Source organism: Pelmatolapia mariae, linkage group LG3_W, assembly GCF_036321145.2.
Source record: "Pelmatolapia mariae isolate MD_Pm_ZW linkage group LG3_W, Pm_UMD_F_2, whole genome shotgun sequence".
Taxonomy (NCBI): Eukaryota; Metazoa; Chordata; class Actinopteri; order Cichliformes; family Cichlidae; genus Pelmatolapia; species Pelmatolapia mariae.
The window spans coordinates 90,169,061-90,192,526 of NC_086229.1; the positions used below are offsets into that span (position 1 = coordinate 90,169,061).

Sequence of the window (23,466 nt, forward strand, 5' to 3'; positions counted from 1 at the left end):
ATGTGTGCTCTTTTTTTACTTATGTGCATTACATAAATTACTGCAAATTATTTTGCCTGACAGACTAAAATGTTAGTTCGGTCAGTTAACCCCCTTCCTCCACTAAAGACAAAAAAATAGGGTACGTTTGAGCTTGTCTAGATAAAGTGATTCCAATTCCAAATTTGCACATTTTCTTCCATTATTTCTTCCACAATAATGGCCGATGTCAGTGTGTCCTTAGAAAACAACTTGTTCCCTCATTTGAAAATACTTAAAATTAAATGGCGATAACAAAAAAAGGTTCATGGGAATTCAGTAGAATGATAAATGGAAACTTTTCTCATCATATAAAAGCCAAATTTGACCTTCTTTCACTTTTTTTTGTATTAAGCAATTTAGCAGGAACAGAATGACATTTGAGTTTTGTTACAGTCTGGGCATTAAAGACAGCACAGTTTCTGCAACATATTATTGTCTCCCCTTATTTGAACTTTCCTATTTGATAAAAGATTGCCTTAAAATACCTGAGAAATTAAATACACACTGCTTGTCAGTGCTGGTTCAAAACTCAGCACTGAGGCATTAGAAATGATTTCAAAAATAGAAACATAAACGTCTCCCAGTGCATTTTTTAAATATCAAATGTGTAACTACAGCCAGTAAAGGTGGCAAAGCTTAAATTAAAACCAGCATGTTTCCAGCTGTTGTTTGTAGTGTGTTGTGTTTTAGCGTCTACAGAGGCTTTAAAGGTCAGTCAGCGTAGGCAGGGCTGTGATGATAGTTGTGTTTGGATATTCTGCTCAGAACTAACTTCTCTTTGTTTTAAAGCCTCTGGCTGTGTGTGTGTGAGAGAGACTTTCTTTGTGTCAGTGTGCAAATGTGCACCTACAGGTGTATGTGGCTTTGCTGTCATTCATGTAGGTCTGTGTGTGTCTGTATGTGTGTACGTGAAGAGGTCAGGATATTTTGTGCCTCCTCAGATGTGTGATCTCCAGTTCAGCTCTTTCATGTCATTGTTCCCCCACTGCCTGTGCGCTCCCTGCATCCCGCTTGATCTCGGTCCCCCTCCACCCCCTCTGTCCAGCCGGCCTCCCGTCTCTCTCCCCCTTTCTTTCCCTCTATCTCGCTCTCACACCTTACATGTCTCTTTGCTTCATTGTACCTCTTTCTTGCCTTGCTTTGCCAAGTGCTTACTCATAGTTGCCTGTTTGTTGCAGTTTTCTCTGTATTATTCTAGGGTCTTTACCTCATTATATAAAGCGCCTTGCGTCCTAAACAAAATAAAATCAGGATTAATGCCCAACCCCACTCCTTTTCCCCTCTCTTATCTTTTTTTTTCCAGATCTGGGGATTTTACAAGCAAGGCTACAAATGTAAAGGTAAGAGAGGAATTCGTTCAGCTTTTGCTCGCCGTGTTCTGCACAAATAAACTTGTTCTAGCTAGAAGGGTAGAGGCTTTTTTTGGTGCCTTTTTTTGAAGCCATCGATTCCCATCTGTTGCACCTTCCGCAGATTTTTGAGTGCTAAGTAAATGTCATCAAACATATCACACATTTTTTTATATTCAAAGCCCTCTGCTCAAGCAGCTGGATAAACTCCATCACCGGAGAACACACTATACACAATGGAGAATTATTTGCCCTTTCAGGCCTCCAAGTGGACCTGTGTTTGAAGAAGCTGGTTCATTTCACAAATACACACACACAGAGGCCGGCTACCTCCAAAACCTCCCACCCTGTCACACACTGCTTGTCATTAGCTTCTTAAACACATTTGCAGCTTGTCCATCCCCCCTCTGTGGACATGCTGTTGGTGGTCTGTGCTGATGTTGTAAAGCAGAGTGATGATCTGCAGACGTTAAACCCTCTAAATAATTTGCAACAAATATGTTGCTCTCCAGATGTCAAGCAAAGGTTTGGACATGATGCCAGATCTAAAATGCAAATAAACCTAGTTTGCATCTGCTGTAGTCTTTTAAGGAGTGACTGGATACAGCTCAGACATCTGAGTGAGAAAAGTTAGGGCAGATATTTCATAGATGGCGTTTCCCTGCTTTTTCTGTGTCGCATAAACTAAATTTCATGTCAGGTTTTTGCAAAGATTTCTCAGTCAGCCTTGCCTACACAGTTTGTTCAGTTATTTGGTTGCACAAGCGTGAATGTCTCATTCTTTAGAAGAAGTTAAGTATTGTGTTAATGCAATGACAGCTTGAGAAACCTCATAGTAGTATTGTATTGTGTGCAGAGTCCTTGTGTATCGCAGGATGTAATGCTTTGTTGTTCTCTTGGAGCCTTGGAGGTCTAAGTAGGAGAACAAAAGGACACCTGTGTTAACAAATACAGGTATTTGTATTTGAATTAGTGTAACAGCTTTAAGGCATAGTAATGTCTTATTTTTCATGATGACGCCATGTTGACTAGGTCACGGCTATACCACCCTAAGCACACCCGATCTTGTCAGGCCTGGTTAGTACTTGGATGGGAGACTTGGATTAGTACTTCAGGAGAGGTAGAGCAGGTCATTTGCTAATCCGAAGGTTGGTGGTTCAATCCCTAGCTGCTCCAGTCTACATGTCAAACATCCTCGGGGAAGATATTAACACCAAGTTGCTCTCTGATATGTGTGACTGGTACATAGAAAAAGTGTAGCAAAAAGTGCTTGTGTGAATGAGGCAAGTTACGTAAGGAGCTTTAAATCTTTAACTTGTGTTTGTTATTAAAATACAAAGACAAGCATGTGATTGCTTTAAAAAAAATAACACAAGCACATCCACACAAAGAGATTGATGCATTTCTTTCCACTGTGTATACAGACACACATACATACCACTGACCCTCACACTCTCCCGTGTCCTCTCCACTCTACAGGAGTGCATTCTGTGAGCCTGACTGAGAGTTTTAGTTCTGGCTTGTTCCATTAATGAGACCAGGGGAAGTCAATGAGAGAGCCCCACAGCCATTCATCCCCATTACCATTGTTAGCCCAAACTCAGGGAGGTAGACAGACCGGCAGGCACATAATTGAAATGAATCACCCACTGCAGTGCAGTGCAGTGCAGGAGCGCTCTTGATGTGTGTGGGTTGTCTGGTGTGTGTAATGGGGTAGTAGATGTCAGCTACTGAGATTTGAATCAGAAACCTCTCACTGTCTGAACAGATGTAGGGCTGTGGTCATGCCAGCATTCTAACATCCATATCACAGAAACATCTTTGCTTCTTTCTATCAGTTTGACATTTTAGCAAGTAGGCTTCTTTTTTTTGCTTTAGACCTTAAGACTGCTCTAAGATCTTCCTGCTAAATTTGAATTGTCATCCCCCAGCTGCTTTGCTCACCATAGCATAAAGACTGGGAAAAGTAGCAACATTTATAGCTTCATATACATTGGAAAGACGTAAGAGTACATGAGAGTTTAAGCAAAGACTGATAGGTATGTGTCATTATTTGGGAACTGACAATATCTGTGATAATTATTTTAGAATGAAAAATTCATAATGAGTTAAAGAAATAAGCATTATAAAAAAATCCAGTATGATCAAAATTAGTTATATTGCCACTATGTAGGTTGTTACTGTTTTCTTCTCTTGATATGATGCTTATCTGCACACTTTATAGTTATTTAAAGTCAGGTGACTACCACCAGTGACAGTGAAGAAATGAACCAGGAAAGATTTCTGTTGCTGTGGATTCCAGTAACTCACGTGCTTTCCTGCTGCCTTGCTGGGTGACCCATCACTCCTCTCCTTGTAGACTACCCACAGCTGACAGAGCTGTTGTCGGGCACAGTCGGCCTTACCGTGTGCATGTGCCAGTGTTCGTGTGTCTGTACAGCATGTCGAAGCACTTTACTGTCACCGCTAGCTCTCCCGTTTGCCCCGTTGCATCAGTTTGCACCCGTCCCTTTGTCTGACCCTTCTTCTCCACCTCTTTCTCCATCTTCGTCTCGCCCCTGGCCCTCTCATCCTTTCTTCCTGTCTCGCCTGCTCTCTCGCCGATTGTCCCTCCCTCCCTTCCGATCCCCCCGTCCTCTCCTCCTCTCCCGAAACCTGTCCCTGCCTCCATCTTTCTCCCATCGTGCGAACATTCCCACTGCAGCCTGCGGGGTCAACTGCCATAAGGCCTGCCGAAGCCGGCTGGCTGTTGAGTGCCGGAAGAGGACCAAGAGCATCAGCCATGAGGCGCCGCCAGCCCTCCAGGCCAGATCCTACAGCTTCCCTCCTCCTGCTAACACCCCACCAAGCCTGCAGAACACTGGTAAAATGCATCTACATACAGCTAGCATCCCTCATGTTTCCAAGGGGATGATTGCTGAAATGGACCCCTACACATGTCTAAATATGTATTACATTAAAAATTAAAAAATAATTTGTGATTCCACTGTTATTTTCTTTTATAACATTTCTGATCAATTTCAGCCTTTTTGGATAGAGCCAGCCCTCCTATTTCTAGTGTATGGTCCTTATGCAACTACCTGCTGCTGGCTGTGGCTTACAGGCATAAGCCAAAAAAAACACAGAATAAGTGTACTTTTCAAGCATCGAGTTACTTGTTTTTAGAATCTTTGTTTCTCACAGGAATGAATACAGTACCAGCTAGCTTGGTATGTGTACAGACCTTAAAGTTTGACCCCTCGTGCTGATAAAATAGAATCTCCCATCGCAGGCATCAAAGATAAACAAGTAGTGTAGCCTGGAGGAATTTTGACTTCATGTCACCACTGCAACACCTCCACTTTTTGATGGGGGCTTTTATCTTCCTTTGAGTGTATGGAGAGCTGACATTTGGAGGGTTTTCTTCCAACAATAGAGTGTAATTTGCAATGGAAATGTAAATGGTCCACCACAGTGAGGCTAGTGACTCATAAAGGCAGTGTTTTCATCAGACATTAGCAAAAGTGGCGCCCTGCCTGGCTCAATTCTGTATCAGTGCAAACCTGCTCCATCAGTGGGCAGCACAATGCTGCCAGACAAATGAATTGGGAATGGTAAATAGACAAAGGCCGCACATTTCTGGGTTTTAGGCGATGCTTTGCATTTCCAGATGACTGACCAAACCGCCACTTATTTCTTTGCCCTCACCTTCTCTGTTCCCACTAGTAATTGCTGAGGAGGATATAGAGGCAGTGGAGGAAGGAGTATTTGATGTCCATCTATAACCAGGTGAGAGAGGTGCACTTTGACCGCTTATTTGCTGTTTACTAGATAATTGTTATATATGTTTTCGCTGATTAGTTGTGTTCCTAATTAATTAAATGAGTTCATAGCTTCCATTTTGACCTGGAAGAATTCTTGTTGTCTGTAAAGTCAGCAGGACCTGACACAGTCTGTCAGTGCTACCACAGTAATCATTAAAAGCCTGGCTATCAACCTGTAGCTCTTTCACAAATAACAAATTGTGTGACATTAATTAATTAGCTACAGAGTTGCTGGTTACCTTCAAATATGCGTACATATTTCCCAGTTTGCTGGCATAACTCATTTCTCTTCCTGTTAAAGCCATGTAACCCATGCAACCGCACAGAAAACACACCAGTGTGTTGTCATTTAATCCCTTTCTTGCTTGAAACCTCAAATGAAAGTTCAGTTCTCTTCTCAGCTTATTCCCACAGAAGTGAAACTAGTTTAAGTTTTACTAAAACAAAAAGGTATCAGAGTGCATAAAAAAGGACAATATGAACCAGATATGGTATCGGAGATCATCCTGGATATCTCTGTGAGAAGTAAATAAATATGTGGAGATTAATAATACTGTAATAATAATGATAATATTTACTCCTTTAAGGTCACTCGTCTTTGATGTTACAGATGTAGTGCAATAAAATCGTGCACATTTCCACAGTATTTCACACCAAGTTACACACAGGGAATGTCCGACTCCTGTCTGATTTGCCTAGTTTGTGGTCTTCCCTTGCAGAGAGACAGTGCAATTATTCACCGTTACCACAGTTTCCCACAGCCTTTACACAGCATCGTCTGACTGTCAGTGTACGACAAATCTTTGCAGGAGTCTTGAACTGAAGAGTGGTTTTGATGAACAGGCCGGTGACAGATTTTGGCTCTCTTTTTTAGAATCCCTCCTACGGTCGGTGTTCGAGAAGCCAAATCAGCCCCTTTCGAGAGCGAGACAGAGAATGTGCTACAGTGTGTCAGATTTACAACCCGCAGCGCTGAGGAGAAATTGCACTGAACGCGATCCAGGATGCCTACATGCTGCCACACGGTGGACACACGCTGCAGCAGCACTCCTCTCTGCCTGACTCACAGGAATGTGACGACCAGTGTGAACTGAATGTCTCTGTATGATTTCTATGAAAAAAAAAGATGTGCATTTTGATTCTGTGTCGGCCACGAGTGTTACTGTAAAATACTTACTAAATACTTACTCTTTCTCTCTCTATATATATCTATATCTATATATATTTAAAAGAAAATCCACAAAATTGTATTTTCTTGGTGAAATGTTCACGTCAGTGGAGTTTGTAAATTTGAGCACACTGCAGATTGGCGCAGTTGTCTTTTCTTTAAAACATAAAAGAGGTGCTGTTATTGCCAAGAATGTAAAACTGCCACCCAGACTAAGCTACAGTCTCCTTTATGTGGGAAGCTCAACTTTTTTCCCCTTCTCCTTTTGTTTGTTGTTTTGAAATACATTTCAGCCGACCAATAATAGGACCAATTTTGATGTCAGATAAAATATTTGTGGTGCCCGTCTGAAGTGCGATGACAATGGCAGCAAAGGAAACAGCTGAAAGAACCGTGGAGACGGCTGTAATTAGGATGGACTTTAATTAATGTTCTGTTCTTCGTCACGTTTACCTGAATATCAGTAACTATAGTTATTGCAGTTGGTGTTATTTTCAGTATAGAGTACTGTCTTGTACCAGTGCAGTGACAGATGACCCATCCTCCTGCAGTACTGTGAATGTAGCAGAAACAGAGGAATGCTGCTGTCACATGAAGAAGCCCATTTTTCTTTCCCAGTAAATGCGCTGAGAGCATTAAAGAAAAAATAAATGAAATAATCAAAAGAGCAAGATTAGAACTGGAGCCCTTTTTATTTGACAGCAGCTTCTAAAACATTTTCCTGAGAAGTTTCCATGCAAGTTGTATTTTTGCTGTTTATAATCTGCATGCTTCTTCCTTCTTGCTCGTATTCTCCTGACAGATATTTTTTTCTATTTTTAAATTTGTAATTTTTTTTATATAGCACGCCAACTTTTCGTTTATTTAGCAAGTATGATGTCTTGAAATTCCACACAGAGGAAATGTTTCTGTCTCTTGGTGCCTGTGGAGAGATGACTTCAGACTTTGAGTGGCGTGTGCTTCAACTGCCAGTTTGTCGCTGAATGAGGCTCCTCAGTTCGCTGGTATTTATTTTTCCTGTGAAAAAAAAAACACAAAACGAATATGCCTGTCCTTCTGTACCACTCCTTGCCTGACGATGGATGTTTGCTGTTATTCGGAATGATGTCATGCTATTCCTTGTGGTCTGTTTCTACATGATTCCTCAGTATTAAATGCAGCAGGCATCTTTCTAATATGTGTTCTTGTTATGAGATTCTGCGACTAATAATAATAATAATAATAATAACAGTAAAATTCGTCTTGCTTTAGTCCTCTTTTCACTTTGTATGCTGAATCAAAGGTGTATTCACATAAATCTTTCTCCACTTTTACTTGAGCAGAGAATACTTTAAATTGAAGCAGCTGCTTTGATCTTAAAGATGGTTGATTTTACTTAAACTTTGTGCTGTTACTATAAATACAGATAATGTTTCATAATGAAAGCTGGCGATTTTGGTGAGGAAGAAATTCTTTTTTTTCCCCGAAGAATTTAAAATTGAGCAATTCCGTCAAGTAAAACATCAAAGATATTCTTTCACAATTCATAAAAAGGGAGCTCTTTGTTCCCCTGTCTGAATCTGTCCATTCAAGATGAACTGAAAATACAGCAGCTTAGCTCAATAAAACAGACAAAGAGGTTTAGCAGAGTGGAGGTGTGAAATTATTTAGTTAACACTAGCTGCAAACATGCTTAACTTCAGAACACTTACTCATATTTAATACAAAACGGCCCAGTTTAATATAGCATGTATGGCCTGCAGCACATTAAAATATCAATGCAACATTTTTCTACAATTCCAAATTCAAGTGTTTTCCAACAGACAGTTTAACTGCAATTGAAAAAAGGTCTTTGAGATATTGCACCTATTATGGTCCTAGTTTTTTAATGTACTGCATAAACTGTTGGATATATACAATTAGGGTATATACAAGCAAACCATGTGACTCAAAAGCTTTATTTTCTACTCTTGACTCTGTGTGATGTCAGTGGATAACCCTAATAAGGTAATTTTTGGTCACACAGCTCGTTCTGACCAACCTGTCAGTTGGCTAGGGAAAAGGTTGTGAGCTAAAGTCACTCGATTCACACCGATGGCCTGCACCGCACCCTGGTGTGAGGTAAATAAGGATGAGCGCTGACTCATTTGGCTGCCCAAGTCAAGTTTACAAATAAAAATATGGACCTGGAAATGAGCACAATAGGTCCTTTTTAACAAAACAACCACCCTCAAAATAGGATACTACTGTACTACTGTACATTTCATTCACCCTTCATGTGACCATGATCCAGTGCCCTCTGCTGCCTGTCCATTATAGGTATTAATAACCAGCCCTGAATGAGCCTCGGAGTCAGTGCCACATGTAATTACTCTCTGAGATGAACTCAGTTTTGGCGTCTGATTGCACAGCCCTCGCCCTGTTTTCTGTAGACTTTCTGTAGCCACTGGCTCGGCTCATATCTCATCCCCCCTGTCATCATACTGCTAAATGAACCTCTCATGAGGGACTGTGCCAAATAAAAATGAGCTGATGAATTGGAGAGGTGATGTGTTCATAACCTGGCCTTTTGACCTCGGTCTATCACGCACACGAATAGTGTCACGAAAAAGTATTTGCTGCCATCTGGATTTCTTTGACCTTTAAATATTTCACATCCTCAAAAAAAAATCAAAATCAAAAAATGAGACAGAGATCATCCAGAAAAAAATAAAGTGCATTTTTTGAATGATGATCTAATTTATTAAGCTATGTGAAAAAGTAATTGGCACCTAAACTTAATAACTGGTTGTGCCACCCTTGGCAGCAAGAACTGCAATCAAGCCCTTGCAGTAAGTGGCAATGAGTCTTTCACATTGCTGTGGAGGAATTTTGGCCCATGCTTCTTTGAAGAATTGTGTTCATCCAGCCACACACACCACAAGATTTTGAATGGCCAGTTTGAGGTTATGCTAAAACATCTCAATCAATTTCTTTGAGCCATTCACAGCTGGACTTGCTGGTGTGTTTCACTGTCCTGCTACACAACTCAGGTGTGCTTCAGGGAACAAATTGATAGCCAGACATTCTCCTTTAGGATTTATTGGTAGAGGGCCAAATTTGTGGGTTCATCATGGTCCAGGTCCATCATGGTCCCAGTCATGGTTCAGGTAATGAAGCAGCAAAGCAGCCCCAGACCACCACAGCACCGCCGCCATGTTTGACTGTTGGTATGATGTTCTTTTTGCCAAATGCTGTGTTAGTGTTAGATCAGATGTAATGGGACTCAAACCTTCCAAAAAGTTTAATTTTATACTGTATGGGTTCTGTGTGTGTTCTATGTGAGATAAGCCTTTGCTTTCTTTTTGGTCACCATTCGTTTTTGCTTTCAGACTGTCCCATGGATGCCATTTTGACCCAATCTCTTTCTTATTGTTGAATCATGAACACTGTGAGGCCTGCAGTTCTTTAGATGTTGTTTTGCGTTCTTTTGTGACCTCTGCATGAGTTATTGATGCGCTCTTGGAGTATACGTTTACACTCCTGGGAAGGTTCACCACTATTACCAGTGCACTACATTTGCAGATAATGGGTCTAACTCTGGTTTGTTGGAATACCAAAGGCTTAGAAATGGCTCTTTAACCCTTTCCAGACTGGTTCTTGAGTTTCTTTAGATTGTGGCATGATGTCTTCGAACATCTGTCGATCAATGACTGATACATCCCATTCAGCTACTGAAAAGCATTACCAGCAGCTTTATGAGATATTTTAGCCTTCTTCACTTTGTCAGACAGGTTCTATTTAAGTAATTTCTTGATTCAAACAGGTCTAGCAATTATCAGGTTGGGGTGTGGCTAGTGAAAATAATATAATTTGTTTGATAGTCTGTAACATTTAAGCATGACAAGGGGCAAATACCGCCTTGTACTGCATTCAAGTTTAAGCACATTACCATGCTACTGTGATACATTCAGCTTCTGTAGCCACTTGTTCCACTAGCAAGAAGGTCCATTAATGATATTCAAACCAAAAAAAGTGTTTGTACCCGTTTTCTGTACTTTTGAACTAAAGCAATGAATGAAATCCGAAAAGAAAGGAGACTCAAAGCAAAATTCAACAGACTCCACACAAGCAAATAAATGACCTTGATAATGATGATAGTGAAACCATTGTTCAAACTTGACATTAGCACAGTCTCCTCTTTGAAATCACCCAGTGTCCCCCATATTTGCGAGACTGTTTTTGCAAAGTCTCTACAACCGCTCATCAAAGTGTGTGTGTGTGTGTGGCCATCGCCGACTACAGCTCTCAAACATCTCTTTTAGCTCAGTGACTGATACCTCCCATTCAGCTATTGAAAAGCCCTACCAGCAGCACAGCTACTTAGCCAGGAGCCTGAGCAATATCGATCTACAAAGTCTGAAATGAGGGAAATTGAATAGCACCACAGCTAATTGTATAGTAATGAAGGCAGGAGGGAAATAACCTCGTGCATTGTTCATGCTCTCACACTGTGACCTTGATTGCAAGGAAAGAAAAGACTCTAGGGCCTGAGAGCTAAAACACATTCTAGCTAAGATCCCCCCCCCACCCCCAGCTGATGTTCAATTAGACAAAGATTCGACCCACAGCCCCCTGATAGACTATAGAGGCATATTTGTTCCTAGTTATTGGCAGGTATTCGTTTCAGTTGCCAGAGATAAAAGATTATCATGTATGGAGAGAAGGATGTGGCACAAAGAGTATCCACATGCAGTATTGATTTTTTTGCTTCTTTTGGGCAGCAGATCACTCTCAGATTTGCTCATGTAGGACTAATGAACAGATCATTGATTCCATGTCTGCTCATCAAAAACTGGGAATGCAGCCAAGCTCTGTGATTATTTGACGTCTGCTCGTCTCTTTGAGCCCCACAGTGACACCTGCATGTGCAGCGCCGTCCCCTTGTGCTGCACTGACTGCAAGCATCTGGAGCTGTTAACCTTCTGCCAAACCGGGGTCATGGCTGCTGTGTACCACTTGGTGGCAATGTTGAGCTATTGTAATAGAGCACGCAGCGATGTAGGGCTCCTAGCAGTGAGGTGGGAACCGTGCCAGTGATGTGGCAAAAACAGAGCCACTGTCAGGGGTTCATGGTGAATCACAATGCAGCATCACAATGCAGATAACGGCGCTAGCTTCTTCTGCCGTTTATATGTTTCCTCTCATAAAATAAAATAAAATGAAATAAAATAACATTTTTAAAACTGCCCAAGAAGATACATACTGTAAATAAAATATAGCTGCTACTTCTTTATAAGCTGTCACTTATACTTGTATTTCTTCTTCACCTGCACACAGACAAGCAATAAATAAATAAATAAAATAGCCTCAGAACCATTTCAGCAGACACATGCTAGCTGTGTTTAATATGTTTTCACCCCACAGCTTGCAGGTGTCTCTGCAGAGAAAAACGAGTGAGTACATGTGTTTTATTCAAAGAAACCACGTATGTATTAAAATTGCATCCACCGATGTCTCTTGCTCAAAGTAATCTTTAAAGTCAAACAGCATAAATGAAGTTGATGCCAAGTAAAGCAAGTCAAATAGGTTCCAGCGAAAGCGCCTCGAGCGCCTGAGCGCTGCTTATCTGGCTCTGTCGACATTTTTTAAAAAGCAGCCGGGCAAACAGTCCCTCGCAAAGTCGAAGCGGCTCAGTCAGGCTGCAGCCTTAATTGCATTAAGATCATTGCTGACTCTGGTGAAGCACTGGGCACTGTAGGGGGTTGGAATCCTCATTAGAGGAGAATCAGTTATGATGAATATTGCTTTAAGAAAATTTGACTTTCTCCAGAGAGACCCAGTGGGATGCGGCCAGGACCTGGTGTAACTTTAAAAGAATTAGAGAAACACTTCTAATGTCAGGTTCATCTCTGCAGTTTCAATACTCTCAAGGCTTTTTTTTTAATTGAAAAGAGAAGAAGACACAGTAGTCAAGGTTATGCTATGTACTCAAATGCCATGTAAAATCAACCTCAGCTGTCTCAAGACGTAAGATGAGACCAATTGAATGCTTAACCAAAGGGCTACGGACAAATATTACGCTACCTGTAAACAAGGAGTCATTCCGAATTAGAAACCTGACAACCTTTCACCTCTTCTCCCATTATTCCCGCTCTTGCTGGGAGAAGTCTCATTTAGCCATTGCTGATACCAAATCATGTTACTGCGGCTTTGAGGATTGACACCAAATCAATAGCACTGCATCTGCAGTGGGGGACGCCTCGCATATTTAATATTCCTAAAGCAGCGGGACAGGGAGGAGGAGGAGAGGCAGGGAAGCACACCTCAGCAACAAACTTGTTTTGACTGATGGACCCGCAGATTGTATCTCGTGACCCTGGCATCACCGATAGCGGAGCATCTGAGACTTATCTATGTATAACCTGAACAGCCAGGTCACCGTTGTTGCTAAGGGACCCCTAAAAAAAAATAAAAATGAAGGAACGACAACAAGCTTATCCCTGGATGTACGTTACAGTCCCCATGCCTTTCATTCCCATGGTGTTTTTGAAGATTATAAGCAGCACTTTAGCGCATCTAACATTCCTGCTTTGAGGTATTCATGAAAGCACAGATATGATAGGCTATAAAAGTATGCATGCATAAATGGCTGCAATAAAGACCTGCCTCTAAATGCAGGCTATCATCTCTCTGAAAGGTGAGTTATATTTCATCAGTGAAAGCATGAAATAGTCTGCTTTCAGCCCAGAGCACCTCAGCAGTCCTGTGATTTCTACCCTTTGTAGCTCTTTGTCCTTCTGTCATTTATTCATTTGTGTGGTGTTGCTTATCTGTGTGGTGGAGGTTACTCAGTTGATTTATACCTGGAGGACATGAATTTAGTATTTATTATCCTTGGTTATCCTTTGAATAAAAATGTTTGCTTTCTTTCTTTCTTTTCTTTTTTTTAATTTAACAAAACACTAAGAATAATGACATGGAGATCTCAGAGTGCTGTTAATACTTCAATTAAATATTTATTGATACATTATATCCAGATGACACGCTGCAGAGCTTCGCTGTCTGAGTAGATATCAGTTGTGGCTAAGACTGCTAAAAAGGAGTCATTCTTGGACATTTCTGACCACAACGTTTCTTCTCATTAGGCATAAATTTGTGGATTATTCATTTAACTGATTCATTTCCAGAATAAACTGATTAATGGTAGACTTTTACCGCTCCAGCTCCACAGTGTGAGATCTAAAATCATATCATATCTTGGATGGGTTCCTACTGCCCTCTCAGTCAGCTCAAAAAATTTCAATTAAATAAAACCCAACGGAAAATGAATCCTGGATTATTTAGTAGGAGAATTAGTTGCTCAATGATGTACACTGTTTAATTTCAGTCTCCTTTTGCACCTAATATGTCCTGGAAAATTACCACTTTAAACACATCTCTTATTGTGATGCTGCCTGGTTGCAGCCGCTCACAACTCTAACCAGAAGGTCATCTTTCTATCAGGAGGAATAGCCTCCTGTATGTACAAAACCATCAATCTCAAAAAGTTGTTATTTCAGACTTGGGTATTCTAGGGAGAGTCCCAGGTAATCTGAGGATTGGTAGATTGTGGCAAATGTGGTCTTGAAAGGAAAAACTCGAGCCTTGCTAAAGTTTCTGGCTGCTATGGAGACAGGCTGCTTTTTGGCAAACCACCAGATGACTCAGGAAAAGGATGCAGAGCCTTGCCAAGGCTGTTCTCAGCAGGAGACAAGAACTACTGAACCCAGCTGAAGATATAGTCAGGTAGAGGAAAGAAAAAATTCTGTAGACTTCCTAACACAACTCCCACACACCGCAAAAGAGGCATCATTAGAGATCTTGTTGGATACACTCTCCATCTCTTTTTCAGAGACCACTGAGGCAGTGGCAGTAGGTAATGGCAAATGGATAGTATCTGACAACAAGACTGTTTAATAAAAAGAACAAAATGATCTTTCCTAGCAGGATATCTGGACTGTCCCTGAGGGATATCTCAGAATAGAACAGTCAGCAGTTGAGGTGATTTGGGAAAATGATTGACTTTCTCCTGCTTCCCTGCTGAAGTGTGGTCAGAGCCTTGAGCAGACCCGGAGCACACTAGAGGGATTACATATCTGGGTTGGCTTGGAAACCCCTTGCGATGCCCCAGGAAGAGCTAGAGGATGTGAAGAAGGATTTCTTAGCTTCCTTTCTCAGCCTTCTGCCACTGAGACCTAGAATATGAATAGAGAGGAAAGGGATAAAAGGATGAACGCTCAGTTTCCCCTTCCATTTAGTACTTTTGCTTCCAATAACTGTAATTGTCGTCACAATTACGTGGCATCCTATTCCTCTCCTACGTCACTTTTATTCACTTTTGCGGAAGCAAGGCATTGTGTCCTTCGTGGCTCTGAGGCAAACACATGCGTTCTGCCCAAAATAGTTGCTTTGTCTCAGTCTGTTCAGTTGCATAACCCACCTTGACAGCGGGCACAGAATGGGAAAACAGTGGAACTAATATACGTATCATAATGCCTCAGTTTTGAGCTGGGAGCACTCATAAGTTATTCACAGAATCTATCTTTCTCCAGTTTTCTCTTCGCTGATCAAATCAAGCTGATGACAAAAATACTCCTAGATGTGCAGTAACAAAGAGGAACACAAGGGTCTGTAGGAAAAACGTGGGGGGGCAACAGGACATTTTGGGACAGAGCGTCATCCTAGGCCAATAATCTAAGGGTTATGAGGCTGTTGAAGGCCTAGAAAGTCTTCTAAAGACATTATTGTCATTGTGGTCAGAGGAGCATGCAAAGGATTTACAAGCCCATAAGAGACAACGATTTGCCAAAAACCTTCCAGGTTTTTTATGAGAAAATGCCCAAGAGGCATGTAAAGCCCACCATTATTAAAGGCCACTTAAGCTGCATTTATGACGCCTAACAGCATTTGCAGATGGGTATAGGCTTAACCTTGCTTCATGGGGGTTTATGAGGTTTAAGGTTCATAAGTAGAAATCCTTTGGATGCAATGAGGGAGCATAGCATTCTTGTGTTTAAGAGTGATGCTTTCACGTTGAGTAGTTCCTAGCTATTGGCCACCTTTGGGCTAATTTTGCCAACATGTTGGTAGATTTTCATTTGTTTTTATGAGACCAGTCATTTCTGTTGGCAGCTGGAGCATATCCCAGCATGTGGCTGCAAGCAGGTAAACACCCTGCAGGGGTTGCCAATATAGTTTAACACCAATATACAGTAGAAAACAGAGCTAATCCTTAAACCTCACATTTAGACATGGCAATTTAGCATTTCCAACCACACAATATAAAAATCTTTCCAAAGTCTGAAGGCTTTTTGGCAGATAGAGCATTAAGAACATTTTCTTTCTTTCTTTCTTTCTTTCTTTCTTTCTTTCTTTCTTTCTTTCTTTCTTTCTTTCTTTCTTTCTTAGGTCTTTATTTCTAAAACTTCTCAACGTGACTCAGAAGGATAGAATCAGAAACAATCGCTACATTATGGTTGCGTAATTCCCCAGAGAGGATTTTGTCAGTCTCCAGGCTCGTTGGGGTTTTAAACCCTGACAAGGGATCCCTGACCTGGGGAGTTGATTCTGCTCAGGGCCCCTGCTCTCCCAGGCATGAAAGCTGAATCTACAGTATGTGACTGTGCAGTCAGCCAAGCCCACTGGCCTTGTGGCTAGCCAGGCCTATCTCACTCCCTTTCTCCTGCTCTATTCATTTTTCCTTTGCTCTCATTCCACTCTCATAGCTTTGGTTTTAATTGCTTTGAAGCTGAGTGCTCACCTCAGGGAGCTCAACAGGATGTTTTACAGAGCTTTGGGGAGACTGACTATTAATAAATAATACCTCCCCTCTGTCCTCTTTCTTCACCTCGCAGTCGACACTACACATTGCACACTGCAGTGAGATGAAGAGGAGCTTGGCAGAGGGGTAACAACAGGTTGTGGTAACCTACAGTATTCTCTTGCTAAGGTTTAGGAGGCTGAGCAAAATAGGTTAAAGGGGAAAAATGAAATAATTCCCTTTTCTGCATTGCTATTAGCTACAATCTCAGTGTTCAATTTACAACATATGTGGATTCATTAAACGCACCTTTATCAGCTCTCATATTTAAACTTACTGTACCCTGTTTATTGAATATCTTAAAGTGGAGGACTGTGTTTTAACCTTGTGTTGCAAATTAATAGATTCAACACTCTCAGGGAGTAGGCATAATCGTACCTTCTTTATTGAACCATGATAATAATAATAATAATAATAATAATAATAATAATAACAATAATAATAATAATAATAATAATAATAATAAAAATGATATATTTGTTTAAAAAAGTACAAATTTATCATTTGGCATGACAAAAAGCACACACACATACATCCAGCGTCTTCAGGTCTTACTAGCTTTCTTGCTACAAAGAGCTTTGGGGTTTTGCTTTGTTGTTCTACTGCAAGACAAGATGCACACCTTGGCTTTATAGTGTGCTTTCATAGCTGTATTGACCTTATAACTGAGCTAAACACCAAAGAAACAATGATTCCCAAATGGCTTCACTAAAAGCTTGCCCATCCAAGCTTTCATTCACTTGCACCCAAAGGGTAAGTCTTGAGCCTCCTCTTAAAGGAAACATCGAGAACTGTGATAATGTCATTGAAACAGCTTTTGTTCATGAGCCTGCATATCTTGACCCAGTTTTTTTTGTTTTGTTTTTTTGTTTTGGGCTTTATTTGCTTGCAGTGGGATGAGATGGCTCACTTTATTTTCAGAACAAAGTGGAGTTGGCATACTTGAACAAGACGTACTGTATATCTGAGTTTAGAAGAAAGTTCATTTTTGTGCTGGAAACAGATAAAATTATCTGCGTTTTACACCTTAGAGGTCAACTCAAACTAAAGATTGAATATTTTTTGCAACACAGAAGCAACTCACATTAAAAACAGGCCAAAAAGTGAAGCGCATATGTCTTAATGTAAAAAAAAACATACATCTGTCGGGAGAAGCCAAAAAGATAAATACTCTAATGTAATGCACTGACTCACAAACTATCGACATCAAGAGATGTTCCTTATCTTCCCTTTATACTACTGTGTGGATATATGGGAGTTAGTTTAATGAAGACTTATCTATACCACTGGAGCCCACCTTGAATGTGCGGACCTGTTCCCCTGCTCCAGTTTCGCTCCCTGGGCTATGTGACTAATTAGATGCTCTAATGCATCATGATGGAAGGGGGAGATATTGGAGTTTAAAAAGGGAGGGGCCATGTGAGATTGATCTGGTCTTAAATGATAGAGGAATTGATCATGCCTGCACGTGGTGGAGGGAGCATAACATTCCCTAATGAGGAAGAATAGCCATTAGTGACAGAGTTAACAGATATGTGGGCAATCTCTCACGCTGATTAAAAAGGCTTATGAGCGGCTTGATGCGTTTGTCCTCCATATTCAGTGGGAACAAGGGGGGAAGGGAAAGACATGAAAAAGATGAGTCACAGATGAAGTCAGCAGTTAACCTCAGATTCTTTTCTAACCTATGGGATTTTACAAGCACATATTACATATTAGATCCCTGATTTAAAACAATAGCTGCTGATCTCTATGTAAAAAAAAGCATACTGATGAAATGGTTTGCTACAAGGAGCCCAAGGATTCACTGGCTAGATATGTAGCAATAGGCAGACTCTGGGTGTATATACACAGAGGGCCCACAACACTGAAACCACTGTCAGGTGAAGTGGATAAGATTGATTGTCTCATTCAAATGCATTGTTCTGCTTGGAAACTTTGGACTGTGCTGTTCATGTGGATACTGCCCACCTAAACATTGATGCAGATCAAGTACACTCCCCCGTGGCAATGACGGTCCCCAGTGGCAGCTGTCTCTAACAGCAGGACAATGTGCCCCACCACTCTGCAAAATCAGAGCCCCGGGCACTGACGCAGCCTTCAAACTGCCTGCATAAATGGAAAGTGATAGAACAAGCCAGATACTCAGAGGCCCCACATTGGATGCTATTTGAGACACAAAGTCCTGCTGGTAGAGTCTTGGTGCCAGAATCCACCAGAAGTCCATGGGCACTGCATTCTGGGCTAAATCTGATTGACCAGTCTTTGGTGCAAAAGTGAACGGTGAAAAGTTGTCAGCTGAGTAAATTGAATATAAAATATTTAGTGCATGAATAAAAATGCATTTGTCATTCCCTAATGAGGAAGATATTTCAATATCTCTAATTATATTTCTCATTTGTTGCACAGAATCTCATGAGAAATCTCATGCAATGTTTAACATTCAACAGGTTTTGCTTTGAATCTGCAGGTTGAGTCTTTTCATTTTTCAGCCTCATTTAGATATAAAGGGAAAGACTATATGAACATATTTTCAATGACTTGAGGAGACTGCCCCACCAAACATGCCCACAGCATGCAAATCCTATCAAACAAGCTAGTCAATGGAGTTGGAGAAAATGAAGTATATCAGTATATTCAGTTTAACTTATATTTTACTGAGGTTTTGAATCAAGAGTAGTCTATGGTTTCATCTTTTCCACAGCAGTCACTTTTCTCTGTGTAGTGTTTTCTTATTATGAAAAATATGCAAGCTAACCCCATAGTGGGTAGGTGTTGGCAAACTGTGAGGCTGTCTGGGCAGGTCAAACCCACACTCATCCCTTACACAGGCTCAAGTGGAAGTGAAAAGTCAAAACTGCAATGGGCCCCATGTGGACTAGTCTGCTTTGGCCCCACATGGGTTGTTCTCTGGATAAGCCCACTGTGGGGTCCCCTACCAAATTCCCTCTTGGGAAAGAGGAGAGCCCAAAAAAGACAAAAACAAAGCTAGCCTACATGGAGCCCACATGTGTTTTCCCGTGTTTATTTCCATAGTGGATTTAACCATACAAAACCAAAAGCACAAAACTGCTGTCAGCCCCATAAGAGTACATCTAACTAACCCACGTGTTTGGTTTGTCCCACCCAGAAAGTCCCACAGTTCACCCACAGCTGACCACTGTGGGCTTAAACATTTGCCAAAAACATGTCAGACTTCTTTGCAACAGGTTTTGGGTGGGTGGGCAATATCTATAAGATGAGTTGCTATTAAAAATGCAATATTGTGATCAAAATTTATTTTAACTGTGTTTTTAAAAATATGCTGGCAATCTTTGTCAGAAACTAAATTGTGACGACCTCTTATCTAACCTCCCTTTGTTGTGATATGTATCTTGCCTGACAACCCACCAGAGTCGCATACTCTAGGCGCAGTAATGTGCGAAAGGGTTGTTGTCAGGACACTGTTTTCACATAACCCTACACAACAGACACAAATGAATACATGCACTGATCCCTGTGATCCCTGTGCCCTTTCTCTCTAATGTCAGCAGACCACGGTTGCAACATTCTGTGCTTTTTTTTCCTTTTTCGCACTTCTGAGCTTTTCAAATTTAGAAGTTGTTTGCAGAGATAAACCAACTTCCATCTTCAAAATTTGTCTTCCATCTCTTCTCTGTTTACTCCTGTTTAGGTTTAATGCTCAGTAAATGCCTTACATTTGATTTTAAAGGGGGGAAATTTAATTTAAAGGGGTTTAAATTTACATCTGATATTGTCCCAAGCTGAGACCTCCACCCTAAGTTGCCCATGTAAACAAGATTGATGCCTTAGACAAATCCACACACATAAACACACATGCACACCCAGGAAAATCAATGGAATGCTGTTAGCATTTATATGGCTTTTGCTTGAATATCACTAAGAGGGAGCCTGCAAGCGATAGAAACAAAATAAAAAAAAGGATTGTTAGCAATGCTGTCCACTTAACGCAGTCCATAAAACACCACTCCAGACTAAATGGTTTGTGTTTTAACACACAGATTCATGGCATTCATAAATGCTTAGTGTCACTTTTAACCTGGGTCATTTCAAGATTTATCCACTGTTTATTTATGGGCAATGTCTCTCTGTCACAACTGAAGACACTGATTGGAATAATAATAATGCAAGATATTGAATCTGGATTTTCTAGGTTAATATTTCTTTCTCCAATGTGAACGCTGCTTAAAGAGACCGCTTGCATGATAAACTGCCTATGAACTGTACCTGATATCCCTGTTACAGGCCAAATTTAGATCCCAGGTATCCATTTCCCTTTCTCCTCCACCTGTCTATGGAACAGTAAGACACCCTGACTGAAATCTGGGGGAAGAAGGGAGGAGAAACGGTGCAAAAAAAAAAAAAATGCAAGGGGAAGAGAGGAGGCTGAGAATAAAAGTGAAACCTAATCTAGAACTATTGGGGGTAATCTTTTGATTTCAGCAATTTTCCCTCTACAGCTGAATCAAAAAGGTCTATTTGCATTTTTTAACAGATGAGGTTTTAATTTCCACAGTTCTGTGGATTACCTCAATTCAAAGCACCCTGTCAGAAATGGAAAGATCTTTATCTTTACTCTTCAGTCTCCTCCCTTCCTCTCCTGCTGTTTTTGTATATACATGTGGATGAGAAAAATCTAAAATAAAACCCCCTTATATATAGAAGATGGTATTTTTTGTATAAGGTAATCCTTCACACTCCTATCCTATACATAGATACATATACATTTGATAATTGAAGTCGCTCCTTTCTTTTGGTTGATGTTGTTGTTCTCCTGCAAGGGACACTTTTATCATAAAGGCATCAGTTTGATGTGATGCGCAAAGACAACAAACATTATTCCTAGGAGGATTTTCGCTCTTTTAAACAATAAGCTCTGGTTTTAAGCACAGCAAGAGTCTCAAGTTGCTCGGTACAGAGGGACAGGTGGAGGCTGTGGAGGCAACGGCAGCCGAAAAGCAATTAACATTCACAAATAGCGCTAGGGAAGCTATCTGCAGAGGTTACACTGGTGCTGAATGTCACCTACTGCCTGGGCCCAATTCCTTCGTTCAACCCTCTCGTAAGGGCAGACACTCTTAAATACATATTTGCATACAAATGCAGTGATTAACCCTCTAAGTGCATTAGCTCTGCTGCTTCTTGGAGTCACAGTAGTAATATCCCGCTCACTATTTGTCTATGTGTGCTTGAAATGAGGTGGAATCGTGAGCGTTTATTGACTTTGTTGAACTGACTTCCATTGGATTCCTGTGGGTGTTTTGTCTTGGATTTATGAAATTCCTTATTCCCTTTCCATGCGGCTAAATCACAGCTTTAGTTTGCAGTTGCCATTATGACTCTGTGCTGTGTTTGATTTAGGGAATGTATCTCCTTATTGTGTCCTATAAAGCAAGAAAGCAGTGAAGCACAAAAGTTAAATGATCCCAGCTTGAGGGAGCTGTGTCATTACAAAGCAATGCTAATAGGATACAGTATGTAAAGTATATATAAAGAACAGAATAAAGACATGCATTCATCAAGTCATTGTAGCATTCTAATTGGAAAAAACTGCAGAAGAGCTTCCTTAAAATAAAGCAAGAGAGCAAAACATTTCTTGCTGCTTTGTATGCTTTGTTCTTTTTCGCAGCAGATGAACACTGACATTCTGGGGAAAGCCACTAAATATGCCAAAGGGCTGCAATGTTCCTACACTGCTGCTGAGGTTAGTGTGTACCCTACACCCAAACAAGTCAGCCTGGGCGTAGAAAGGCAAAGAGCAAGAACAAACACAGAGGAAGAGGACAGAATGAAAGTAGTCAGTAGTGAGAGGCCCGATACTTTTATTTGACTTTATTTATTTAATTTTTTGAGTCATAAAACTTTAAAAGATGCACTTCCTGACCTTATAGTCTCACCTTGAGGCCGCAAAAGGGAACTGTTGGAGTCAACAACAACAACAACAACAACAAGAAAGAGAGAAATACTGCAAAAGCCAGAGAAGCTTGCTACTGTCTGAGTCGCTTCCATTCCTCCTCCACCTTCACTCCACAATAAGTAGGGTGCTGCGGCATTAAGATGGGGGGGGAAAGTATTAAATAAGAAACGTTTTTCATTTTTCATGTCTGCATCTGGCCTTGACTATCTCTTTCCTCCTCCCTCATCTGTCCGTTGGCAGCACACACAGCCGTGAGCAGAGCTAATTAAATGCTTCTAAGTGAGTCGCCTCGCCTGCCATTCCAGCCTCGGCAAAAGGTCATCCTACTCACAGGCATGAGGCAGACATTTCTCATGACTGTTTTCGTTTTGAGAAATTTAGCAGATTGTTAATTATCAGATTACAAGTTTGCCTTTTTAAAGGCCAGGACGCCGCCCCGAGTTGCATGACTGGAAAAGAGAGAGAGAGACAGACAGAGACAGAGATGAGAAATAGAGAAGAGCGGTATAAGCAGCAAAGATAGCTGAGGGGCTCTGGCTTTTCTCCTCTTTGCTTGAGTTAAGTCAGGGCTATGATTTGTGATCAGACAGAGAGAATCTGAGATAAGCAGAGGAGAGAAGGATCTCTGTCTGACAGTAACCCCTGTGCTCTCTGTCTGCTCCCACCAGCCCCCTCTACCTCTCTTTCACTCCACCTAAATTCAAATTGAGACTGTGAAAGGAACCAAAGCTGAGGGAGAAACACAGGCTTGCCTTCTGGAGATGGCCACGCCACACACTTCACCTTTCATGAGTCGTCCCAAACCACCCCGCTGTGTTGAGATGAACTCCAGGCAAGAGTGATGTCAGCTAGGTAGTGTTTTGCATTCTGCTAGTAAAGACAAATATATATTACTCTATTATCATTGTAATGATCAGAGCGATGGGGCTTAAATGCTATTGTTGGGTACCCACAAATAACTACTGGCAGTCCGTTTGATGCGTTTTCTGTGGTTGAAACATGCAAAAGGTTCTCAGAGTGACTTTTCTACACATAAACCACATACTAAACATCAGTCTTTGTGGTGGAAATGTCTCTGTGATTATTGCCATCTGTTTCGCTATATAGTTGCAGCTGAGCCACGAGGCATCTTAAACCTCCATTTACAAGCAATGCTCCAATATCTTCTAAATAGCTCATGTTTAACAGTGATTCTTAAGCTGGATCCCTCAGCACCCCTGGGTTTAGTGCTTTTCATAGCCATCAATCTATAAATTGATACGGTGAGTTAATGAGCCAATAATCAGCTATGGAAATGGGCAATAGGAAGTCATTGATGAAATATCTGTGCCCTCTCAGCTGAAAACAAAGGCTGCAAACACTGCCCT

The 23,466-nt window shown here is 41.0% G+C and overlaps 1 protein-coding gene across 4 annotated transcripts in view; it reads left to right on the forward strand.

Moving 5' to 3' along the window:
• LOC134624985 (RAS guanyl-releasing protein 2-like) overlaps positions 1-7,380 on the forward strand; it is a 37,056-nt gene extending 29,676 nt beyond the window's left edge. For 2 of the 4 annotated variants that reach the window (XM_063470245.1, XM_063470246.1), the window contains exons 14-17: positions 1,325-1,361; positions 3,730-4,233; positions 5,076-5,138; positions 6,048-7,380. In XM_063470245.1, the coding sequence (XP_063326315.1) occupies positions 1,325-1,361; positions 3,730-4,233; positions 5,076-5,134 (600 nt within the window). In that variant the 3' untranslated portion in view covers positions 5,135-5,138; positions 6,048-7,380. The remainder of the gene's footprint in view (positions 1-1,324; positions 1,362-3,729; positions 4,234-5,075; positions 5,139-6,047) is intronic. The other 2 variants (XM_063470247.1, XM_063470248.1) reach the window with 1 other exon arrangement.
• The last annotated feature ends 16,086 nt before the right edge of the window (positions 7,381-23,466 follow it).